The sequence below is a fragment of the Poecilia reticulata genome, chromosome 16 (assembly GCF_904066995.2).
Source record: "Poecilia reticulata chromosome 16, P_reticulata-male-v2, whole genome shotgun sequence".
Taxonomy (NCBI): Eukaryota; Metazoa; Chordata; class Actinopteri; order Cyprinodontiformes; family Poeciliidae; genus Poecilia; species Poecilia reticulata.
Window position 1 is genome coordinate 3,538,541 of NC_088845.1, and position 25,998 is coordinate 3,564,538.

General features: G+C 38.3%; 3 protein-coding genes across 4 annotated transcripts; all 3 read right to left on the reverse strand.

The window, feature by feature from the left end:
* Positions 1-107: 107 nt before the first annotated feature.
* On the reverse strand, positions 108-2,142 carry LOC145547672 (tripartite motif-containing protein 16-like). Its single transcript, XM_081597471.1, has one exon. The coding sequence runs from the start codon at positions 2,124-2,126 to the stop codon at positions 453-455; it is 1,674 nt and encodes a 557-aa protein (XP_081453597.1). The 5' UTR covers positions 2,127-2,142; the 3' UTR covers positions 108-452.
* A 2,006-nt stretch (positions 2,143-4,148) lies between these two features.
* Positions 4,149-5,836, reverse strand: LOC103477718 (tripartite motif-containing protein 16-like). The gene has a single exon (XM_081597655.1). The coding sequence runs from the start codon at positions 5,768-5,770 to the stop codon at positions 4,325-4,327; it is 1,446 nt and encodes a 481-aa protein (XP_081453781.1). The 5' UTR covers positions 5,771-5,836; the 3' UTR covers positions 4,149-4,324.
* A 13,368-nt stretch (positions 5,837-19,204) lies between these two features.
* LOC103477596 (beta-2 adrenergic receptor) lies at positions 19,205-23,277 on the reverse strand. 2 transcript variants are annotated; one of them, XM_008430797.3, is made up of 2 exons: positions 23,156-23,277; positions 19,205-20,580 (listed from the first exon to the last, which is right to left on the reverse strand). In XM_008430797.3, the coding sequence occupies exon 2, from the start codon at positions 20,544-20,546 to the stop codon at positions 19,512-19,514; it is 1,035 nt and encodes a 344-aa protein (XP_008429019.1). In that variant the 5' UTR covers positions 20,547-20,580; positions 23,156-23,277; the 3' UTR covers positions 19,205-19,511. The 2 variants fall into 2 exon arrangements, with proteins under 2 accessions (XP_008429019.1, XP_008429020.1); XM_008430798.3 differs by lacking the exon at positions 23,156-23,277 and adding an exon at positions 22,893-23,143.
* Between the last annotated feature and the right edge of the window lie 2,721 nt (positions 23,278-25,998).

The window sequence follows — 25,998 nt, forward strand, 5'->3', positions numbered from 1 at the left end:
AGAGGAGAAAACTTTAAAAATGTATCCGTAATAAATTTTTTTTTAAAGGAAGCAAAAGAGACAAATATTTTTCTGATTGATTTGAAACAAGGAGAAAATAGCCTGAGTTGTGAGTTGATGTTAGTTTCAATTTTATTCTATGGATCAATAAAGAAAACAGTTGCAAGTTTAGCTGACTTCTATCTCAACTGATTAAAATAAAAACAAGCAGAACATCCAAAAACATCAATACAGGTATAAAAGCAAAACAATTAGAGCCCAGAGAAGTTTATATATTCATGTGGATAAATATTTCTGTCATACGAATAAAATAAAACATAAGTAGTGTTTTCCTTTATGAATCCTGAAACATACAGAACTACATTTGAAACCAGAAACATAAAGAGCAGAACAGCAGAGCAGAGACATAAGAACAATGAACCTGATCAACAATCAGAGAAAAGAGAAAAAATCTACTTGGGTTTACAGATCTTTGCATAGTCTCCATTGTACCAAACTGCAACTCCAGCCAGTAGCGGCTCAGTGAATCTGGTCTGGACTCTGTGGAGGAGAGTCATGGTTTTAGAGACGCTGTAGAAGGACAGAATACCTGCTGTGTGATTCAGGTAAACTCCGAATCTGGAGGAAACTGGACATGAGATGGAGGTCCAGATGTTGTTGTGACCAAATCTAAAACCTTTTTGGGAACACTCAAATGCCCAAGATTTGTCATTATGTCCAAATTTACATTCATCCCCATCTCCTACTCTGCTGATGTTCTTGTATGCGACTGCTACATAAACCTGCCTCCCTCTCCACTTCACCTCCCAGTAACAACATCCAGTCAGACTCTCTCTGCTCAGAACCTGCCACCAATAAGTGAATCTGTCTGGGTGACTAGAATAAGTCAGATCATCATTCATTCCTGTCACCTTCCTGTTTCCCTCTGATAGTAACAGAAAACTGCGTGCTGTGTTTGGATCCAGTGTGATTTCACATGAATATCTTAAGATTCCAGCTCTGCTCTTTGGTCCTGGTTCTGACAGTAGAACATCCACCTCAGTGACCATCAGTGAGATGTTTGTCCATGAGTCTCTCAGGACGTCCTGTAGTTTGTCTCTGAGCTCTGACACAGCTGCTGTCACGTCCTCAAAGTGTCTCAGAGGACAGATGTTGATGCTGGATGAGTGTGTCGACTCCCTGAGTGCTGGCAGTGAGGGGTAGTTGAGGAGAAACTGGTTGAGATCCTCTGTGTGTGAGAGCTGCTCCAGCTCAGCGTCTTTCCTCTTCAGCTCACTGATCTCCTGCTCCAGCTTCTCCTGAACATCTTTGACTCGACTCACTTCAGTTTCCTGCTGGGATCTGATCTGCTGCTTCACCTCAGAGCTTCTTTTCTGGAGGAGACGGATCAGCTCAGTGAAGATCTTCTCACTGTCCTCCACTGTTTTCTCAGCAGAGTGATTGATGGCCTCCACCTCCTGCTGAAGCAGCTTCACATCTTTCTCCTGGTTCTGGATCATCTGCTGGATGTTTCCTCGTCTCTCCTCCAGCTCTCTCTGCCTCTCAGTCCTTTCTGCTGCAGCTGACACTGTGTCATGACCTTTATGTTCATCCACAGGGCAGAGATAACAGATAAACTTCCGATCAGTGCGGCAGAACATCTTCATCACCTCGTCATGACGAGAGCAGATGTTCTCCTGGAGGTTCTTGGACGGCTCCACCAGCTTGTGCTTCTTAAATGTAGCTGAATCATAATGAGGCTGAAGGTGTTTCTCACAGAAAGAGGCCAGACAGAATAAACAGGACTTGATGGCTTTCAGTTTTCTTCCAGTGCAGGAATCACAGGCCACATCTTCAGGTCCAGCATAGTGGAGGTCAGCAGGAGCAGCTTGGAGTCCAGTCTTCTTCAGCTGCTCCACTAAAGCTGCTAGCATGGTGTTTTTCTTTAGCACAGGCCTTTGTGTGAATGTCTCCCTGCACTGAGGACAGTGGTAGTTGTTGTTCTTCTCACCTTCATCCCAGAAGTTGGTAATACAGTTCATACAGTAGCTGTGTCCACAGGGAATAGCCACTGGATCCTTCAGTAGATCCAGACAGATGGAACAGGAGAAAGTTTCTCTGTCCAGCTGAACTGCCTGCTGCTCCATTTTTCGTCTCAGTCACACTGACTGTGTTAGTTTCGTTTCATGAGAAAAAAAACAACCTTGAGCTCCAATCCACCAATCGCATGTCAGGACAGAGAGGCTCCAGCCAATCAGCTTTGTCCTTCAGCAGCTCTTAGTTCCACCCAGATTCAGTGTTTGAGACCAGGAAGAGGAAGGCAATGAAAGGAATCAACTTCCAATTTAACCAGCTTTGGAAGAGTTTTCTGTTTATTATAACTGACTGAGTGAACAAAATTCATATGTCTAACATATAATCACTCCACAGTTTCAGAAAAATGAAATACAATTTTTCTGTTTGAGGAAACTAATTACATAGCAAAAGAACAACAACAAAAAATCAGCATTGTATTGATCCTCATGCAGTTTCTTTTTAGATCAAACTACTAAACAGAGACTGAAATACTTGTTTCTTCAGAAAGCCTTTGACAGCATGAATCCTTCTTACCAAGATTTCCCAGTACTACTTCTCTCCTAATGCTGTCAGATACATTCAGTCTCATCTCAAAAGAAGAACTCAGAGTAAAGGGCAGATGGTGTGATAACATTTTCCATTAGTTTTAGTTTAATTGTTCCCCAAAGTTATATCATACGACCATTGTTGTTTAGGTTTTGCATATATGATCTTCCATCTGCATTACGCAGTGAGCATAACATCCAATTGTCTGTAGATAACACAGTTATTTATTTTCATGCAGCTTCTAAGCAGCAAGCTGCAGATAAGTTAACAGCAGCAATGGCCCTGGTTGTTGAAAGGTTGAAAAACTCATGTATGCATTTAAATGCCAAGAAAACAGTATGTATGATTTTCATAAGTAGGTCTGTAGATACAGTAAAACCTGATGTTTATGTTACTGGAGAAAATTTGTGCCTGAATACAAATATTTTGGATTTAGAATTGATTAAAATTTTACATTTAAAAGTCAATTTAAATCAGATTACAGCAAAAGTTTACTCATCAAATTTCCGTAATATAAAAAACTCACTGTCAACAAAAGCAGATATTTTACAGTTTATTGCCATTGTTGTATCACATCTTTCAGATTATTTGAGTTGTTGGGCAGAAGCTGCGTGTAAACGTTTAAGATTGGTGCATGTAGTTTATCATCAGGCTATGAAAATGCAGGGCAGAAATACTTACCTGTCCTAAAGCATAAAAAATCAAAATCTATTGAAATGAGATAATTTTGTTACATTTAACAAGGCTTATCTTAGTTATATATTGCATGTCTTGGTTTCTCCCAATTAGCTGCTTTTGTAAAACAGTAAACATCGGCTAACAGGTCCGTCAGTAGAAAGGACTGTCGCCCCAAACAGAAGGACTGATTTTGATCAGGCAGCATCTCAGTCAGAGTTTCTCATATGTGTTATATTCTTCTAACAGAGTTCAGGGAGTAAAAGACTTACCTCTCTGTAAAAAAAAGTAAGATTATGATTGAGAGATGGTCAAGTGTGTCAATGCCAAGTGTTTCTTTTTGTTATAAACTCTATTTTCACCATATGCTGATGCCAGCTGTCTGGATTCAGTAAATCCAGGCAGATGGAACAAGAGAAGGTTTCTTGGTCCAGCTGAACTCTGTGCACCATTTCTCTCACTTCAGGCAGCAAAACATTTGTCCCACTTTTAAAAGAATTTTAAGATTATGGTTGAGATGATAAAGTGTGTGGTTATTTGCTCTGAAATTGTATTTCTGAATTTCATTTTCAAAGAATCAATCTTCATTACCTCTAGCAGGAAATACACCTCAGCTTTCTTCTGCACTTTAAATGAGAAAATTAATTTCATAATAATTACAAAATGCTTTCCAAATTTTCCTGTAATCAATTTATTTTATTGAAGACGACAACACAAGTTTATTTTCTGAGCTAAAACACACATCAGTTCAGAATAGATGTTAGTTTCTGTTTTCTTCTCTGGGTCATTATAAAGAAAACAGAAACGGGTTTAGTTAAATCTCAAGTGATTTGAACAAAAACATCCAAATACGTCAAAAATAAATATTAAAGAAACTATTAGAGCCGTTTATATTTTCATGAGGATAAATATTCCTGTGACATGAGATTGAAAAGAAAAATCAGTGATTTCCTTTATAGAAACACGGAGAAATAAATTTGAAACCAGAAAAATAAAGAAGAACAGAGAACAATGAACCTGATCAACAATCAGAAAAAAGAGAGAAAATCTATTTGGGTTTACAGATCTCTGCAGAGTCTCCAGTGTACCAAACCCAAACTCCAGCCAGTAGCGGTTCAGTGAATCTGGTCTGGACTCTGTGGAGGAGAGTCATGGTTTCAGAGACGCTGTAGAAGGACAGAATACCTGCTGTGTGATTCAGGTAAACTCCGACTCTGGAGGAAACAGGACCTGAGATGGAGGTCCAGATGTTGTTGTGACCAAATTTAAAACCTTTTAGGGAACACTCTAATGCCCAAGATTTATTATTACATCCCAAAAAACATTCATCCCCATCTCCTACTCTGCTGATGTTCTTGTATGCGACTGCTACAGAAACCTGTTTCCCGCTCCACTCCACTTCCCAGTAACAATGTCCAGTTAGACTCTCTCTACTCAAAACCTGCCACCAAGCAGTGAATCTATCTGGGTGACTAGAATAAGTCAGATCATGATTCATTGCCGTCACCTTCCTGTTTCCCTCTGATATTAACAGCCGTTTCTGTGCCGTGTTTGGATCCAGAGTGATTTCACATGAACATCTTAAGATTCCAGCTCTGCTCTTTGGTCCTGGTTCTGACAGTAGAACATCCACCTCAGTGACCATCAGTGAGATGTTTGTCCATGAGTCTCTCAGGACGTCCTGTAGTTTGTCTCTGAGCTCTGACACAGCTGCTGTCACGTCCTCAAAGTGTCTCAGAGGACAGATGTTGATGCTGGATGAGTGTGTCGACTCCCTGAGTGCTGGCAGTGAGGGGTAGTTGAGGAGAAACTGGTTGTGATCCTCTGTGTGTGAGAGCTGCTCCAGCTCAGCGTCTTTCCTCTTCAGCTCACTGATCTCCTGCTCCAGCTTCTCCTGAACATCTTTGACTCGACTCACTTCAGTTTCCTGCTGGGATCTGATCTGCTGCTTCACCTCAGAGCTTCTTTTCTGGAGGAGACGGATCAGCTCAGTGAAGATCTTCTCACTGTCCTCCACTGTTTTATCAGCAGAGCGATTGATGGCCTCCACCTCCTGTTGAAGCAGCTTCACATCTTTCTCCTGGTCCTGGATCATCTGCTGGATGTTTCCTCGTCTCTCCTCCAGCTCTCTCTGCCTCTCAGTCCTTTCTGCTGCAGCTGACACTGTGTCATGGCCTTTATGTTCATCCACAGGGCAGAGATAACAGATACACTTCTGATCAGTGCGGCAGAACATCTTCATCACCTCGTCATGACGAGAGCAGATGTTCTCCTGGAGGTTCTTCGACGGCTCCACCAGCTTGTGTTTCTTAAATGTAGCTGAATCATAATGAGGCTGAAGGTGTTTCTCACAGAAAGAGGCCAGACAGAATAAACAGGACTTGATGGCTTTCAGTTTTCTTCCAGTGCAGGAATCACAGGCCACATCTTCAGGTCCAGCATAGTGGAGGTCAGCAGGAGCAGCTTGGAGTCCAGTCTTCTTCAGCTGCTCCATTTCTCCTTTCAGTCACACCGATTGTTAGTTTTGCTTCCTGAGAACATAAACATGTTGTTTCTGATCCACCAATTATATATGAGGGCACACAGTCTGCAGCCAATCAGCTTTTACCTTCAGCAGGTGTTTTTTCCACCCAGCTTCAGGTGTGTCTAGTTATCAGGAAGAGGATGGCTCTGAAAGTAAAGTTTCAAGTGTAATTGTTTTTGTAACAGTTTTCTCCTCAAAACAACTGACTGTGTCACCAAAACTTAGATTTATAACATGTAATCTTTCCACATTATCTGTAAAAGTAATGAAAAAAAAAACTTTCGAAATGCGTCTGTAATCAATTTGTTTCATTGAAGAAAAAGTGACAGAACAGTAGACATGTTTTTTCTGAACTAAATCTGAAGTATTGAGATGAAAACAGCATCATTTCTGAGTTGATGTTAGTTTCACTTTGAAGCCAACATCAAATGCACTGAAAGGAACATTTCAGTTCAGTTCCATTCAAACTGATTTAAAAAACAGCATAAACATCCAAACACATTAATACTAAAACTAAAACCAAAATGTTAGAACACAGAACTTTAAATTTTTATGTGGAGAAATATATTTGTATTACGTGAGACTGAAATACAGAAATAAAATACAGAAAGTTTGGGAACGAGTTTCAATTGTTGTGCTTAATGAACAGGCAATATAAGCTGATAAAGTATTGAGTTCAATATCATAGCAGCATGTTCACTAATAAATGTTTTTGGACGTACAAAAACTTCACAAAGTGCAGATGAACATAATATCCCTGCAACAATCAGTGCATTTTACACACAATGCCACCATGTTGACACTGACATATTCAGCTTCCAAGATTTTTTTTGTTCCCTGACTTTGGACACCCTTGTCTTTAGAATATAATCGATGTGGGTCATTTTAAGAATATGTGCTCAGAACAGCTAACTGAAAATTTTCCATCCCATACATATCCAATCACATTACATGAGAGGGAATTTTCAACATGGACGTCAGGGGACTTTGCAACTTGACTGTGGACATTTTCCCTCCTTACATGGTTCACCATCAAATTCTCTCCACCACCGATAGATGTGGTGATGCAGTGTCATCTATTTTATTTTATGTGAATCATAGAGAATGAATCCAGCAGAGTTAGTGCTTTGTGAGGGACGGTGGGGGATACCTATCAGTCTCTGCAACAAAAAGCATTACCATCCATCGCAATGACCCTAACTGTGAGGTCGTCCAGTTTATTTTTCAATGAATGTGTAATGGAGAGCAGGATACTGGTCTGTTCTGGATGCTGCTGCATTCCCCTCTGTGTTTCTTTGTTCAGCATATCAGACCAGCTTGGCATCTATTGTCCTTACCAGGTGTGAGGAGTAATTCTCGGTGCCACAAAAGAGCAGGTGTATATGAACTAAAGAGCACAAAAACCTGCTTTTTGAAGCCACTGAGTGTAGAAAATGCTCTCACTTGATTATAACACAAAACTGTCTCCAGCTACAGAAAATATATGTACATAAGAGCATTTTGAATAGTAACAGTAACCAAATCTTTTATGCCAAATGTAAACAGAGTGGGAATCACAGACATACAACTAGCTTTATGTTCATGTTTTTCATGCGTATGCCACTGCTCCTTCAGATGAGAATGACTTTAGACAGATTAAAGTTATTAAATCTGCATCTTTGAGCCTTTGGCATTACACCTTGTATCACTTCATAAAAACCTGTGACTATCTTCTAATTGCAGTGGGGGTTAGGAAGCTAAACCGTATAAGTATCTGCTGCCTTCAGATAGCTGAGACCCAGTCTAAAAATGTTTTCAACTACCTATTTTAAAAGTTCATGCACCAGATCCACCTTAATGGTTTTGGATTTGGGGTGTCCTCAGTGTGGTTGAAGCTTTCTTCCAGGTTTCCACCAGAGGGCGCCAAGGGACCCACAGGTGTGCTTCCACACACCTGTGGGTCATTAGTGATCATTAGCAGCACACCAGAAGCTGGATGTTACCTCCTGCAGTCTCACTGATCTTATTGACGTTTGTGAATCTTACTGACTCTGTTTTCTCTTTAGAAACGTCTCTTGGTGGTTTCATCCATATGTGGAAACCTTTCCTGAGTGAATCTCTTAAAACCTCCACCAGTGAAACCATTAGCCTCTGGTTAACCTTTTCCATAGCTGGAATAACAGTAGCGGATAAACATTAGCGTCTTCCAGACACACTCCCCTAAGATTTCATCCAGATCTCTTTCCTGGCTCTCATCATCTTCAACCCAAGTAAGAACCTCAATCTTCTCAGTAATTTCCCCAGTTCAACCCTCTGCTCACTTCTCTCTCTCTGCAGAGAGCACCAGTTCTTTTCCAGACCGTCTCATTATTCACTGTTTCTGCAATGAACCTTTTAAAATTTTATTTGCCAAGCTTTTCAGCTTTCCAAGCTGCATTTTCTTTCAAATATTAGATATGATTCATGTAGAAATCTGCAAATAGGTTAATTTTTGTGACTATTTTGGAGTCGCCACAGAAAAGTTTGTGACTTGTTGAATCCACAAATTCATTGGCTCACTGCACTTTGATTTAGGCTGAACTAATGTTACTCTTTGATTTATAAGTTGTTTTTGTCACGTTTAGTAGGTGTTCAGACTTTCAGTTTGTTTCTGATTTGAATTATTTCTTGTTTTGGTTCTAGTTTATCCCCTGGATTCAGTTAAGTGTTGTGTTGTGTATTTACTTATATTTTTGTGTAGTTTGTTTTATTTCCTTATTAGCCAGCCACTTAAATGTTCCTGTTTTTTTAGATTCCCTTTTCTGCTCGTTTTCTCTTTCTCACTTTCTGCTCATGTTTTCCTCAAACTGTCTTTCTATCCAGTTTTTCTTTTCCCTCTACTTGCTCTTTCCCAGCTGCTCTGATTTGTCCCTCTGGCTCCTGAACCTGACCAAACCCGAAAATGTACTCAAATATAAGCTAAGCATAGAATGAAACGAATAAAAGCAAAATGGTCAAATGAAACAAAAACCTATTTTACACATCTATACCAGGGAGGCTAATGAATGTGAAGGGCCCTATGGTGTCCTTCAGTCAGTGACTGTTCAGTTTTCTCTTTGCATTAAATATAAAATGAGCATTACGTTCAATAAACAAACTACAGTCGATATTCTCATCTGGGTTTTGCTTCTCTGGAGAGACGGGGTCAGTTTGAAGTGAAACCCTTCTGATAATCTAATCAGCCAACAGAACCGTCTCATCATTGAGATGGAGACTTAAGGGCTCCTGAAGCTGAAAGCAGATGAGACGTTTTAATTGGGTCAGTTCAGAGTTTTCTTTGGTGTCTATTGCAAATTAAAGATATGAGTGGATAAGAGGGCTTTTATGTCTGAAGGAGGCACATTAATCCTCAGTACAATTCTTTGGTTTTAATCTATTTTTTTATTTCAAAATGTGCATCTGTTATGTTGCTCTTGTGTTTGCTTAATTCCAGGTTTTATTTTTCTAAGTCATCATTTTTTAGTTTCTAATATTTTCATAAAGTAAAACTCATTATGTAGATTCATCAGAGGGAAATATTTTAAAGCTTTGTCATTTTGATAAATATTACATACAGGTCATGAAAACTCAAAATTGAATTTCTAAGAAAATATTATTGTGAAAAGGGTAAGTACTGTTTTCATAGAAAGTTGAGTGGAAGAAGGAAATGTGGTAGGAAAATATGAACCAGCAGCCTTGAGAGGACTGCTAACCAAAATCCATTCAGGAATTTGGGGGATTTTCAAAAAGAGTGAACAAATCCTACAGATGTGCTCTAAGCTTCACATTCCTCGTGCCAAGTTACTATTGAACCAGAGAGAATGTCAGTCTAAGGAAAAACAGAACTGGACTGTTGCTCGGTGGTGCACCGTCTCGTCTTCAAATGAAAGTAAAGTTTGAAATCAAGGCCCCAGATCCACATGCTGATCATCTCTATGCCACTTAGATCTGATGCAGTTCATGCAAAAATTGCCCCAACAAATACTGAACACTTGAAACAAACAGCCTTTTCAAAACTCTGACTACTCATTTGAAATATCCTTTTTTTATTGATCTTATGTTATATTCAAATTTTATGAGGCAAGATCAAAATTGCAAGATACAAATGCCTGAAATATTTTGCCTCATGTGTATTAAATTTACAAATGAATTTCTGTTTCTGAAATTCTGAAATTAAACCTACCTCTGTTTTTAAACGCATCTCTTGTCATTGAATTTTAACCCAGCATGAGAGCCGTCATGCCATCTTTTGTGTGATAAATGTGGAAACATTAAAATAAATATTATACTTAATTTAAGTGATAAAATTTACATGTTTTAATGTGGCCGATGTAATAAACATATTACAAATAATGTTTTTCTACAGCAGTATTTGTGTTTGAGGGGCTGTAACTGCTTTACAATGCAGTCAGTCATACAGTTGCCTAAAAACAAGCAATAAATACTTTTTATTGTCACTTTTATACCACCACAAAATATTGTGATAAAACTTTAAGTCCATATTGATCACCCCTCATCAAGTTTAATGAATCCCAACATTATGTCGCTTACGGTCGCTTATGGTAGAAGGCGGTACAATAAAATACCCTTTCCAAAATAAAGATGGATACATTTTGATTTTTCATGACTTATTTTGAACTATTCTCCATTTTAAGGTTGCCAGTGTTCATGTAGCAGTTCTGCTCCTCACCTGCAGTTACATGAGTCACAGTTATTACAAATGTATGACCCGAACAGTCGGAGGTACAATCTTTGTGAGCTTTTGCAGGCATCCAATCCATATTTCCAGTGTATGGCTCAACAACAAAAAAGCAGGAAGCTGTTACGTCTTATCTGAGAACTCTTCAGCTCTGTTGTTCTTGGTCTTATTCTGCCTCGTCGTAATTAGGACTCCAACTATGGATTCTCAATATACTGACCAGGGACTGGAGTATATGTGAGGTTTGTGGCTCCATTAATAAGAGGTAGTTTCTGTAATTCACCCTGGAATTACAAAAATGGAAAAAACAACTTGAGTGATGGTGTTTGTAATTGCTGGAGGAATACACAACTTTATTTATTTAGTTTGTGTGCTAGTCTCATCCACGCTCCACAAGTCATTAGGACCAAATCTGTGTTTCAGAGTGACTTTCTCCAGGGTGTTGGAGAACATGCCAACATGTCCGCCTGCAGCTGCTTGCGGCCAGTGTTGATTGAATAGAGAGAGAAGGATGGTGTTGGAGGGAGCTGCTGAATCAGTCTCACTCCAGGGATGGTAATCGTGTCTCTCTGTGCCGCTGTAAAGTGGCAGGCTTGTGGACATATGAATGCAAAGCCTAAAGAATTCAGCTTTCCAGATGTTTGTCTTGATTATAAGTTTTTAAGTGGCCCGAATGGACGAGGGCTTTCAGTTTCAATGCCAATAGTGGAGATTTGTGGCAATAACGAATCAGTTTTGTTGAAAATCCAAATAAATTTAATTTGCTGATTATGCTGTTTATCGCCACCTGTCTGTCAGCCACTTCCACTCTTTAATGAGACTAATGGCTCTTTGGTTGTTACATTTTTCTAAAAATAACCATTTTGTCCCTTGTGTAGCTTTATATTAATTGTTTTTGTGGTTAAAATTCGCAAAAAAGTTAACATCTATATTAAAACAAAAAATGCAATATTCTTGCAAAAAATACGTTATTTAAATTAACATCTCTGAATTAACAACTGTTCAAATGTTTGTTGTTATGGGTGTGACTCAGTTTAAAATTGCTAATTTGTGCCACAATTAACCAGTTCTTCTAATTTTCTGTTAATTGTCATCAGTATTTGTTCCTATGTGTGATTTTTTTTTTTTTTTTTTAAATGTTATTTTGTATCAACCTTCCAAGGGACTAAGGATTAAAATTAGCCTTGCGGATAAATTTTCTGTATTTACATGGTTGCTATAATTTACTTGTAATTGGTGTAAACTGCCCTTTATGAAATAAATTGAAAAATTTGTATCTATTTTTCTTAAAATATAAAAACTCAGATTAACATGTTTTTGTTTTTACAAGTGTTGTGTGGATTTGTAACATTTTAGAGCCATTTGTAATTTGAAAAAAAAGGAAAATTGAAAATATTGACTTCATTTGACAGAAACAAAAATCCTCCTCAGCATCCTTAAATGTAACAATTAAGGCAATAATCCAACTAACATCAACTTCAAACATAAAGGAGCAAGAAACAACCATACAGACTGCAATAAGTTTGTTTCAAAAACTTTACATTGTTTTATATCTTGCAAAATATGGATGGGGAAAGTTTCTTGGTAAACAAAAAAAAAAAAGAAACTGAGCATTTCGACATGACTTTGGAGTACTTATGTGTGGGTGTATGTTTGTGCTCTCCACATGCCCAGAAGCAAATCTAATCAGTACAGCAGGGAGCTCTGCTGAGCAGCTTTTGAATAGCTTGAGTTGATATGGATTTAGTTGTGGTTTGAAAGCGGTACACACACACGCCTCTCCGCTCATTCATAGCTAACAGCCGGAGCAACATTAAAACTGCTTCGACCGGCCTCTAACACAGCAGAGTTCAGCAAATGGCTTTCCCTTTTTGCCTTTGGGATATAAAGTCGTCGTCTTTCATTTTGGAGATTGCACAAGCAGTCCAGTTTCTTAAGTCAGTCATGATTAAAATGTAATACGGACCGACTTCTGGAGGTATTTTCTCCAAATCTCTGTGAACTGTTCACAAAAAAAAATATTGTAGTTTGACAACATTAATGCGATATTCTATTAATTTAGCATTAATAGAAATTAATTAATGCAATTAATGCTTTAATTAACTCTTGGATATGTCATAAGTCATATCTAAGAGTTGTTGTGGATGGTGATGTGGTGGGCAGGAGGAACCCCTCGTAGCAGTCAGTCTTGCTACAAATCTGAAGAAACCTCTGACTGAGACACTGTGACTGTATAACTCTCATTCAGGACTGTGATGATAGCAGAGACGATATCCATACTAACATGTCCTGGATGGCGCCAAGCTCCGCTAATCCACCTTATTTCTTCTCTAAATCTCTGTCTGGTGGAATTACTTTAATCTTCCCCATTATGATTGACAGAAGAGATGTCTCCTTTTAAACTCTTCTGAAAATTGAGGTCATGGTTCAGGTTTTATTTGAACATTTTATATGCTAATGAGCTCCTAGTTATGAAATAAACTGAGGACCAGCATCATAACTGTCTGAAAAATCCTTCCAGCTGCAAAGCATCCAAATTCAGAGGAAATGATCATCCAAAAGGGGAATTCTTCAACCCAAAGAATTGTTACAAAAAGAATAAATAAAAGCTAACGTAGCAGAGCTGCTCCAACATGATTCTAGAAATGAGCCTTTTCCAAATAAATCTGTGGATTTCTACTTCAGCCCAGGAACAGATTTTGCTTAATTATACATTGGAATCAGTGTAATCAGTTTCTATTTGTGTTACTACCTGTATGTGTTTGAGATTTCTTCATCAAAGTGTAAGACAGGATTTGAAACTTTCTTACCCTTAGCAGCTGCAGTAACTCTGAATCATCTCAGTCCTTCTGCTCCTCTGTTTTTGGTCTAACTCCAGCTCCTGAGGGAAATATCTGCAGCTTATATCTGGCCTGATTTTACTCTCCTGTTATGACCATCTCTTCATTTTTGACAGGCTTTTGTTTGCTCTTTAGGAATTTTATTACAGTTTCTTTGCTTCTGAGAGCTATTTTGATGAGAACAACTAAATCAAATCACAGCTATAAAAACTAAACATCCTACCAGAGGAGGAAGAAATATATATTTAAAAAAAAATTTCTCCATTTCTTTAACCTCTGTGGTTTAAGAAATTCAGTCATTTTATTTATTTTGTTTATATAGCTAAGTTTTTAACTTGTGTTAGAAATAAAGTCTTGTCTTCAACCTCCATACTATTATAATCAACTCACTACTGAATCACAGAGGAAACCAAATGCTAAAAGTGTGGCTGACACACATTCAAAAGTCATTTAAAATACTGACAAGTCAAAACAATTTGAATAAAAAGTAAAAAAGAAATTTCTTGCCAAAGAAGTCTCTTTATTTACACTTGATTCATTTGAATTGAGTCTAAATCTTTAACCCTCAAAGTACAGTTATGTAAAAATAAACAAAAAAAAGAACAATGTAAAATTTTTATGTTACAATTTCAGTGAAAATAGTTACAAACACCATAAGTATGACAGCTCAGGTCTAATATTTGATGCATTGGAAATAACAGCATGTGCTAGAATGGATTGAAGAATCTTTTTCTAAAATTGTAAGTCTATGTGAGATGATGCAGAAAAAGATGAGTTATCAGTTTTTTAGGCATGAGCCAACACATGTAGAGGGTTTTGTATATAGCAGATAACAGAAACTCATTTTGAATCTTAAAAATAAAAGTCTGAAACCTCATTTAGCTGGATGAATGTCATGTTTTTTATTTGAACCCAGTACAGCTCGCCTCCACCAGAAATCATTTCTCTTGCTAATGCATTTTCAAGCTCTACTTTTTCTTTTTCGTACTGAGTCCGTGTTCCTTTTGCTGCATACTTCAAAAGAAAACCCCTGTCAACCTTTTTATTCTGTGCTTTTTGTTCCACTTGCGTCTCCAGAACCGAGACCAGCTGAAGCTCATTTCAAAAACACGAGTGCCTCGGCTTCATATTTAGTAAAACTGCATCTTCACTTGTTGTTTTCATGGTTGCTTCTGGTGGTTTCTGCGTTTTCTTATTTTTAAGGTTCGTATGGAAAATAAAGCAAGTTAAAATCCCTTTTTGACTAACGATGAGGGTGGCAATACGGGTTGTCATTGAATAAAGTTTTACCAACAGATTATTGATTATTAGATTATTATCTAAAGATAAAAATTGAACATGTTTCTGTTTATGTTCACAGTTTAAGTGGTGAAACAACACAAAAGCTTGAAGCATCTGGTCTGTTGTTAAGAGACTAATTAGGCAAATCTGCAGAAGTCGGAGCACAAACTGGAGATAAAGACCAACAAACTGTTGACATTATAAATCAATGATATTATTCTGACTTTGTGTTTATGCTTCACATTTTAAAAATCCCTGTGTTGTCTTTCAGATAACGTTCTTTAACTCAGAGTATTTAAATGAGGGAAATATATAAAATACTGCAGACTCCAAGAAGTTCAAAAGGAATAAATTACATCAAGCACAAGCAGAACAATTATATTTCCTACTTTCTTGCTGTTTCACTAAATTACAAATATGTAATGGTTTGACAAAGTATTCATGCTTCATTAAGTTTCCCACATGTTGTTACATTAAATCCTCAGACCTTGCTATAATAATTTGCTATAGTAGAGAAATTCAGACCTATAATTTTAAATTGAGGAGCTGTGATTTGTACTAAAAACTGAGATTTTTTTTAAATTAATTTGGATGAATTGATCACGTCTCAGCATCTTCTTTAAATATCAAGATATTTATTTTTAAAAAATGTTCTGTTAGTCCAAACAGGTGGGGATTTTTTTATTTTCAAGGAAACAACTTCCAGAAAACTTTTATTTTAGTAAATGTGCTTAAACAATAGTGATATACTGATATCAACATTTGATGTCTCTCTCAGTAGTCGGCAGCGGGTGGTCAAAATAATTCCACCAAGCCAGCAGTCGATAATATTTAGAAGTTGTTGTGGATTTATTATTAATCCTGCAACCGTTCTGTCATAACAGTGAGCATGACTTTAAGATGCCTGCTGCGTTGTCTTTTTTTCCACTCATCACTCTTCACTGTGTTCAAACTGCAGTTTCTTGTCGACTAACATCTCCAGCTGTCAGAAACTGCATGTTCAGCCCCTTTGACGTGATTTTATGCCTCTAGCTTACATCAGTATCAGAAATATGTATTTTTTATGTAGTCAGCAACTTAATGATGAAATTACTAACGCAGCCTGACATTTCCAGGGAATTTCTAAAGTGAGGTGAAAGTAAATGTGCGACTGTGTGCAGAATCTGAAACTGCCAACTGCTATGTTTCTGTCAGTCATGGACTGATATTTAAAAGCTTTTATGTATGATAACTATGGTTACATCTAATAAAAACATGACATTTAGGATTAATAATTGCATCAGACCAATAAATGTATTGGTCTGATATATAAATGTGCACTTAATGAAAAGCGAACATTTCATTAAGTGCATTAAAGTTTATTTTCAAATTGCACATTTAATCTGACCACCAGCCTGACTGAAATGCTTTTTCTGATTAAAATATGTTAATGAGTTAGCAGTTCAGTAACAGTTTGCTCAGGGTTCTTCACATGACAAGAACATACAAACAGCAGATGTTTTCAGATGTCAGCATAAAAAATTATTTCCTGTGAATTCACTATTAAAGTAAACTTTAAAAAACTTTAAAACTTTAAAGGGGACCTATTAAGCAAAAATCATTATTTGCATATTTTCATGCCTCCATTTAAGTCTATTGGTTCTAAAAACAGCCCAAAAAAAACACCCAACCGCTTTTTAATAAGTTCATGGTTTTTGGTGTCTGGAAAATGAACCATTTCAAAGATCTCCTGATAGGGGAGTCACACTGTGTAGTTATCTAGCAACCCAAACTGAGCTCCAGCACATTTGGTCAGCTGGTTTTTCCACTGTATCCATTGTACACAGGCTACTGGAAAAAACAAGTGTGCTGTTGCTGACTTACCATCCAGAAACCACTTGCTGCATTCTTGTTGGTTGTGCAGAAGGCTTCACTTCTGCTTTTCAAAGATTTATGATTGCATATCTGCACATCTGTCTGCAGTCATTTTCACATTCAAGTGTAAAATGTTGAGTTCAGGGGGCGTGGCCAGCAGCAGCTGAGTTGGATTTAAAGTGCCAGAGGCCCTAAACCAAGTCAATCTGAAAAAACCTCAAAATAGCCAGAACTGACTAGAATAAAATCTCATAATCTGAGAATAATTTTGTGAAAAATTTAAATCCACATGTTTTGTATAGCCTATAAACCTATTGGAAACTGTTGAAGTACAAAGATTTGCAAATGAATGAGGCCATTTGAAACATAAAATGTGTGTTTTTTGAGAAAGTATTGAACTTTGGCCACACGCCTGGTCATCTGTGAAACCAGCCTAACGGAGATTATCATGTCATGCGACTGACTGACCGTCACTGGTTATTCTCTCCCCATCTGCCGTGGCCATCTTTCAGATCCTCTGTCTTCTTCTTGAAGTCACTTCAGCTTCACTCAGTTCTTCTCTTTAATGCTTGTTGCCATCAATTCTTTTTTTTCCTTTCATGTCTTTAATACTGGGTCTTATTGGCCAGGATTCTTTCATGAGAGCTCACCGTGACTCACCGGTGGCAACGGACAACGACCACATAGAGAACAACCACAACAAATCAAACCTTTTTTTTATTACAAAAGCTTTATGTAAGACAGAATCAGTGCAGCTGCAACAGGTTTCTGAGCTTTTCACAGGATGTAGGAATTTAAAGTTTGCCTTCTCAAGTCTTTCAAAAACCAACAGAACATACTGTATATATATTTTTTCAATTTCATTCACGGCAAAGCATAAAGCATGGTTGGGGAAAAGTCAAATTTAATTTCAGATCTGCAATTTGATTCAGTTTGGCCCCAGTTCACAACACATCATCTCAAAGCACTTTCCAAAGCAAATATCAGTTTAACTGAATCATAAAGCCTGATTCCAGTCCATTACATATATTCCAATTTGATTATCAAACAATGCAGTGAAGTTCAGTTTATTAATCAAATTGGTTAAGAAGTTTTCTATCTACAGAAATCCACAGATTTGAGTCATTGACTTCCAGCATTGACGGTAGACAATAAGGATTCATGTTTTCATAAATGCAGAAACCTGTGCGTTTAATTTTCCTTTTCATTATTTCCTCATTTCATCAGTTTCAGTGGAAGCTGCAGGTTCACATTACCTAGAAAACTATCTGGTTTGTTTCACCTTCTTTGTTTACACAGACGAAACACATTTCTCTAGAGCAGAGATGCCTGGTGGAGATGAATCATTTCAATGTGGAATGGGATAGAAGTGAGAATATTTATTATCAGCAATAGTATGCGTTAGAGATCAGAACAATGAAGGAATAATGTGAAAAGATGTAGTAACAGAATGCAGGCTAACTAACTAACTCAAACATTAAATCTCTTGGATTTAACTGTCCAAGAGAGATTTTTTTATTCTAATCTTATATCATTTTAAATTTTCAGTTTTATTTCTACAGTTTTTCATGATTAGTGTTTTGACCTTTTACATTTCCATTACTGTATAAATATTAAGTTCAATGTTAACCAACCCTGTGCATCAAAAACATTTGCTTTTTCTGCATTGCAGGTATTTCAGCAAAGTAATTTGTTTTCAATCTTTATTACCAGAGTTTGATCTCTACAGAGAGTTTGCATGTCTCTCACAACCAAAACAAGGAAGATAACTTGTGTTTTTCCATTTCAGATACATTTTAAGCAGCCTCTTCATGCATTGTTTGACATAATTCATTTTCCTTTTCAATTTATGTTCGCTCTGCTTTTCTTCACCCTTGATTTGTATTGAAGTTGTCAAAAGCTTTAGCTGCTTTGTATGAGCTGCACAGATAAGACTGGAATGCAGAACATCTTTGAATTCAGTGAATTCAGAGCCGGCACAAGGATGCACGATTCCCTGAGCAGAAATTCAGGCCTCATGTCCAAGACTAATACTTGATGCATTCTGATTTTTCCATAATGAAGTACTGCATCTTGTGGTGTGTATAGAGAGGGGGGCAAAAAGTTTTCCAGAGGGGTTGTGACAAGAAGGGGCAGATGAGATGAGGCTGAGAACAAAATGATGCAATTTTTGTCAACTGCAACGACGACAATGAGAGGAAATTCAGGCCGACCATAAAAATGAGAATGATGTTTATTACCAACTAAAATATTCTTTCCCATTGAAAATAAATAAATAAAAACAGCAAAACAAAATAGTTTTACACTGTGTTTGCTTAATGTTTCTGAAATTCCCCCAACTAAGGGGGTCTGTCTTTTTATTATGGCATTTAGAAAATAGAAATAAATTAACTAATCCTGACCTGAAACAGGAAATGTTTAGTCAGATTTAATGTCAGACAGTGGGAAAAAACATTTTTCTGTCTTTTTATACAGTGCATATAAATGTCAGCTATAGGTACCAAGAATTTTAATGAGATTTTAAACTGCTCCTACGCAAAAAAAATCTGCATTTAATTGTCTTCCTTCGATGTTTTTTGGGTTGTCTTCATCGTTTTGATGGAATACCAGAAATAATAATCAAAAACCAACATAATATGCATATAATGTTCCATGAAATCTAGCACCTCAGGCAAATGTGTGTTATATTTAAATATTACCATGTATTTACAATACAAGAAAAGAGAAAGCAAGTTGTTTTAATCAGTTTTTAATCAATTAAATCCATGTCAACAACCAGTTCACAAACTGAGACTAGCCTCAGCTATTTAACAGTACACAGAACAAGATGAGCACTTGCAGAGAAGAATATTTACATCCAGTCCATGTGATCCAGAAACAGGCCATGCCTTATTTATGTAAAAAATAAACAACCTCAAGCCAATTCACTGCAGCTCCACAAGACATGCAGATGCAGTGAGTCTCTGAACAAAACCCGCAATGTGGTTTAACATATTAACATCTAAGAGACACCAACCTGGTCAAACCTTTCGGTAAGGTTTTAGGTTTTTGTTGTGCTTTGTCTGTGGGAAGGCATGAGAAGTTTATGTGCTCGAAGTCTGAACTTCTGATCCCTCACGCTGTAAATAATGACATTCCAGCAACTGTTGGTTGCCAAAATCCAGAAGGCAAAAAAGGAGAAGTTGCACCATTCGTTCCCCAAAACGTTCCCAACCACAAAGACGGCGATGGGGGTGAACGATGCGGTGAAGGCCACGGTCAGAGTCCCGATGGTCTTTGCTGCTTTAATGTCTGAAAACGTGGGATTACTGGTGGTTTGGATTTCCGTCTCTGCCAGGGTTTTCCTGTGCTTAGAGTGCTGCCTGATGCTGGAGAGAGAGATGATATTGATGACAACAGTGCCACCAAGAAGTGTGAAGTCAAATGCAGGAAAGAGGAGGAGGATGTTCCAGGCCTGGCTGGGGAACTCGCCAATAGTCCCCAAGGCGTAGTTACACATCCTGCTGCAGGAGTTATACTCCAGCGCAATCTCACTGCTGAAGACCATGGGAGACACAGCCAGGAGGAAACTCCCTACCCAGGAGAGGAAGATGAGGATTGTTGTCCTTTTACGGGTAATAAAGGAGTCCTTATGCAGTGGTCTCAGCACTGCGATGCTCCGCTCAATTGTCAACAGGAAGATAGTGGTTATGGAGACAAAGGTGCACCCAGCGAAGATCGGGCCGATGATGTTGCACGGGTGAAAACTCACCGATTGCGAGTTGTACGAAGTCCATTCTGGTGCAGCCTCGGCAACCATTAGATAGACCTCAGCGTAGACGGACAGAGGAACTACAAAAATCCCCACAGCCAAGTCAGCAACCGCGAGGGACGCCTTGAGGTAGCCCTGCGACGTGTGGAAGTGCTTGGTCCCCACCACCACGGCCAGAGTCACTAAGTTCCCAAACAAGGTGGCGAATATCAGCAGCACCATGAAGAGCACCATGAGGATTTTGTTAACCCGAGTACAGCAACATATGGTGCAATGTGCTGGTTCCGCTCCGTCCAGCATCGTTGACGTGCCGGTCTCAATCATTGAAGCAAGCGAGGCTGAACATTCACATCATAACCTAAAATAATCAGAGAGAGAAACAGGATTCAGGCCTGAGGAATTAATATAAAGCAGGTTACAGTCTTCACAGTCTTGAGTGGAAGGAAAAAGAATTGTTCACTAAGTTAGTTAATCAATCTGCTCCGAAGTGTCTGAAGATTGTAATACACATCATTGTTTGGTTTAAATAGTCAGGCATTTTGCTTTCACCTGCAAGGGCTGGGCTGATTGTTGCTGCTTTAAATCTGTAGTTGAAGCTGTAATTTAAAGACGATTACTTTCTTTCTAGCCAGTGTGTTCTATTGTAAACATTTTTAATCTGCAATAAATTTTTAGTCCTAATTAAGAAAAAAACCATTTAAATCACCCTTCTGTGCAAAAATCAATTTGCATTAATTTTTAACTGAAGTTAAGGGCCACAAAAAAACTGTCCAAGGGCCGAAAATGTCCTGCAGGCTGCACTTTGGACACTCCTGTCCTGGAGGACGTGTCCGTATCTGTATTCTGGGCAACTGTCAAATCAATATGGTCTTCTCTATGTTGTCCATAAGATGTTTGGATTAAAAGGTGTTTGTCGTCTTTTTATTAGCTATGAACAACAATCATCTAAAATTTTAGAACAATTGAAATGCCTTTGTATATGATCAGTCTATATAAATATTTTCACTTTTGAAATAAACTTTTTAAATAAATTGACTTTTCAATGCCATGTTGGGATTCATAGATATGTATATATTTTAGATCAGGAGCCACACAGGGCTTTATCAAATGTGTATTTTTTCACTTCCACAGTAGTTTGGATGCAGTTTCAAAGTTGAGCAGCTAGATGTCACTATTTTTTATACACCTGACCTTCAGCCACTGCATTGTTTCAATGTCCTTGTTAGAATATAACTGTGATGCATTGTCGCCGTTAGCAACATGCACAGCTCAATAATGGCCTCTTTCTTCTTTGTTATGACTGTTATATCACTTAATCTGTAACTTTACACGGTTCATCCACTAGGTGTCATCTGACCCCCTGTCAGGGTCATATTTCTCTCAAATCAGCAATCTGTAAACAAAGCCTTGACACCAGACACTTGCTGACTGTGAACGTTATCAGAGACCCCTGGTGGCTTAATAGTGAAAGTGCAAGAATTAAAGTCGGACGTACTTTTTTGGATGTGCATCCAATAGCTAAATAATTAGGTTGTCAACCTGAAGACTGCTGGCTGTACTTTCATTTGCTATTTACACATTTTACATTTTTCTACTGTTGCCTTCAGGTTAAATATAGTGTAGCTGTCAAATAACTGCACAGACACAACAAGCAACACCAGAACAGAAGAAAAGTAAACGGACTAGAAGATACTTTGCATAAAAAATGCGCATGAGAAAACCAGAGATCTGCAAACACACAAACCCATACTGACTGCGTTAACCAGTTTTAGCAGGTTTTTTTATCATGTCTTATTTAATTAATTTACAAAGCAATGTTTAATTTTTATGTAGTTGCTGATAGTTTTCTTCCTTTATTTTCCTGTAATGCATTTTAATTAACCTGCCTTTGTTTATCGCCGTGGCCTTGCCAGTTTAATTAAAAATAGATGTAATCTTAGCCACAAAACTTCAGGTAAATACATTTAACTTAACCCTGTTATAGAGTTGCAAAGCACATGATATCTCATGGGTATTCTTAATGTGGAAAACATCCATTGTTGTCAGTATTTTGAGTTGCAGTAGCAGCGAACTGGCATGAGAATTGGATGCGCTGCTGACGGTAAAACTGTCCGCTTTATAGTGGCTTTATATTACTGGCGCACCAGCTTCAGTGGCTCACGTGAGGAACACTGCAGCCGGATGGATGGATGGATGGATGGTACTACAGACCTGGTGTAGTGACGCAATAATCTCACCGGGCAACAACAACAGCAAAAACAGCTGTAATAGTAAACAAAACCCAGCTGACGCGCGTTAATCTGCGCTACAGCAGATTTCCCGACGTCCTCCCTCTGAAACTATCAAACTCTGTTTAGATTAGAAGTGATTTTAAAATCTTTAATACTGAGACTCTGCACCCAGAAATGAACCTGGTCTACATGGACCTGAAATTTTCGCGCTTTAGTCGCTTTTCTTTTCCAAAAAGGATCCTCCATCTCTTCATAAAGGTCAATACAAGATAATCCGGAGTTTCCAAGCGCACTTCAATCACAAATAGATCTAGGAAAACAGATTTAAAGACCACAAAAATTACTCGCATTATGAACACTTCGCCTATATAGCAAAAATGGTGACTTCATAAAGATCAGAATAATTAAAGATTAATCTTAATTTCTCTTGATACTTTACTCCAAGCCTATTTCAAGCGCGCAGTCATCTGGAAGCCTCTTCTGTTCCATCCTTTAATGGTCTTAACAAAGGGAAATCCATGAGATATCCCCGCTCCGGGCGCACGCATAAGCGCGCATCCAAAGGCTCTCTGCGTTTTGTTTTATATCGTCCTCCCTAAAAGGCTTCCCTTCAGGCTTTGCAGGTTTTTATTTCATTAATTTTCATAATTATTGTAACCTTTACGTTGCTTTCATCCAGATTCTGCAATCAGCTGTACTCACTTCCAGTTTTAATTTCCTCTCATTGTGTCAGAAGAAACCATCTGTAGGTTAAGCAGAGCTGCATTTTAGTTAAAAATCCACGTATCAGGGAGTTTTTTTAGTTTTTTTTTCACAGCCGCGGTCCTTAGCGCCAAAATCAACAAGTAACGGATCCAGCAGCCCCGTTCCCGATGCTGCAGATGTTGGAGAATTGGAGGAGCCGCTTCTGTGGCGCCAGGCGCTGCGCTCTGATCCACTGCGCGCAGGAGACGCTGTTAAGTGTCTCCTCCACTGGGTCACTCATTGGCTGAGGAGGATGCTGATGACAGAGGAGTCCACCGCCCATAATGACGCCTGCTGCACACCGGCATGGATCCTCTCAGCCTGAAGTGGGGAATGTTCTCTATAAACGTGTTCAAAGTGGTCACGTTTGGATTAATGTTTGATCGTGTACTTCACTACTGCACGTTTTCTCTTCCCCAGTAGCATGAAAAATTACCTCTGACCCAATCAAAACGGCTCAAAGTTTGAAATAAGGTCTTTTTCCTCATCTTGAGGTCAAAGTGCAGCTGAGATATTTGGTGTCATTTATAACACGGAAAACTTACCAAATGTTCAACTTCAGAAAAGTAATGATTTCTTTGATAACTGATAATTTAGTCTCAAAATATCACAAAAATAAAACTCACAAGTCATAATAACATATAGTGAAATGAACTCCCATTTGTATTGTCCAAATTGAGGTTTTAAATAATATGCATCTGCCACATCTTTTTGCCTAAAGGGAAATAAGTGGGACTCTACGGTCAACAATGTCTGATCACCTGCCTGATTCCACTGGCAATTTCTAGGCGATAGTAATCTAATTAGATGCATATTTCCTTGCATAAGATGCTAAAAACTATAATTTCTTGCAAAATAACTGAATTCAGTAACGGCATTCAAGTATTTTAAATATGTGGACATATCAAGTGCTGCGACAGACTGGCGACCTGTCCAGGGTGACCCCGCCTCTCGCCCGGTACGCCCGCTGGAGATGGGCACCAGCAACCTTCCCGACCCCACTGAGGGGACAAGGGTGTAAGAAAATGGATGGATGGATGGATGGACATATCAGGTGATCTGCAAAAATAGTGAGTGTTAAAGGGTTCAACAAGATGTACATCATGTTTTTTTTAAATCCTAGGTACATTATATTATTAAAAGCTTTACAATATTCTGATTATTATCTTAATATAATGGCATGTATACATATAATAATTCCCTTCTCACCCTCCACGGGTGGTCTCTTTCATCCTCTGAGCTCGGGTCCTCTACCAGAGGCCTGGGAGCTTGAGGGTTCTGCGCAGTATCTTGGCTGTGCCTAGAACTGCACATTTCTGGACTGAGATGTCTGATGTTGTTCCTGGGATCTGTTTTAGCCACTGCTCCAGTTTGGGGGTGACTGCCCCGAGGGCCCCGATGACCACAGGCACCACTGTGGTCTTCACCTTCCAGGTCTTTTCCAGTTCCTCCCTGAGGCCCTGGTATTTCTCCAATTTCTCATGCTCCTTTTTCCTGATGTTGTAGTCACTTGGTATTGCTACATCCACCACAACGGCTTTCCTCTGTTCTTTATCCACCACCACAATGTCCGGTTGGTTCGCCATTACCATCTTGTCTGTCTGGATCTGGAAGTCCCACAGGATCTTAGCTCGGTCATTCTCCACACCACTTTGATCTCGGGGCTTCCAGTCCATATTCATGTATACATATATATATATATATATATATATATATATATATAATTTTTTTTTTTTATTTTTTATTTTTTATGGAACCCTTAAAATCTTCAACACCACAAAAAACTTCTGTATATTTTCTTCCAGCACTAAGTCCCTCTCTAAATGTGTCTTTTGTTGTATTAGCTGCATATGCTGTAGTTACACCTGGGCTAAAGTCCGTCAGTCCAGTACGGCACCTTCTCACTGCAGCTCTTTAATCTCTGGAGGCTTTTTGTTCTCACTCTCATATCCCTGGGAGAAAGCTTTAATCTTCCACCTCTAAAACTCCCTTGACTCGGCTGTTTGCAGTAAACAGCACCTGCGTTTTATAGTGGCAGCATTTATCTGGAGATTTAGCTTCAGTATTGCATTGGACATGATTTGACAAAATCATAATCCTGCAGTTCTTTGTGTGTGCTGCGGGTAATCTTTAATCCAGGAGTGACCGCCAGCATTACATCACAGGAAAGTGAGTTTGTTGTAAGAGCTTTACTCAGATGAGCATCGGCAGGAAACTTGTCTTGATGTCTTTTCACTCATCACAGTTTCAGCAGTTTGTTGCAAGAACTATTTTTTTTGTCTGTGAACAGATCTGTAGTACCCAGGTTCTGTAGTAGCTGAAAACAACTTTTGAAGACTTTATTTTACCCTTCCAGTTTACCTGTCTGCTGCTCTGTTCAATATTTTTGATTGTCTGTCAGCTTGTTTCTACTCTTCCTCCCTCATTAGCTGAACATAGACAGAAGTCAAAGTCCACACCCATAAGTTGTTGCATTTGTGTAACACTGACAATTAAGTGCAAATTCTATATTTAATACATTGTTTTAATGCTAAATAGTGAGAGTAGATGATAGAGTTGCAGTGATCCAACAAACCATCAAGCAGAAGACGCATGACATCCTGCATAGTGTGTTTTGTTTCCTTTGTGAATCCCATGCAAATTTGCTTTGGATTTGTGGACATTTTTATTAGAATACATTTTTGAGTTTTGAAATTTAGTTAATACCCAGATGAAATTCCATTCCTTACATCACAAGCTTAAAATTTACTTTTTTTTAACCTTTATAGTAACCACTACTCTTAGAGCCTGCCCCCATTTAA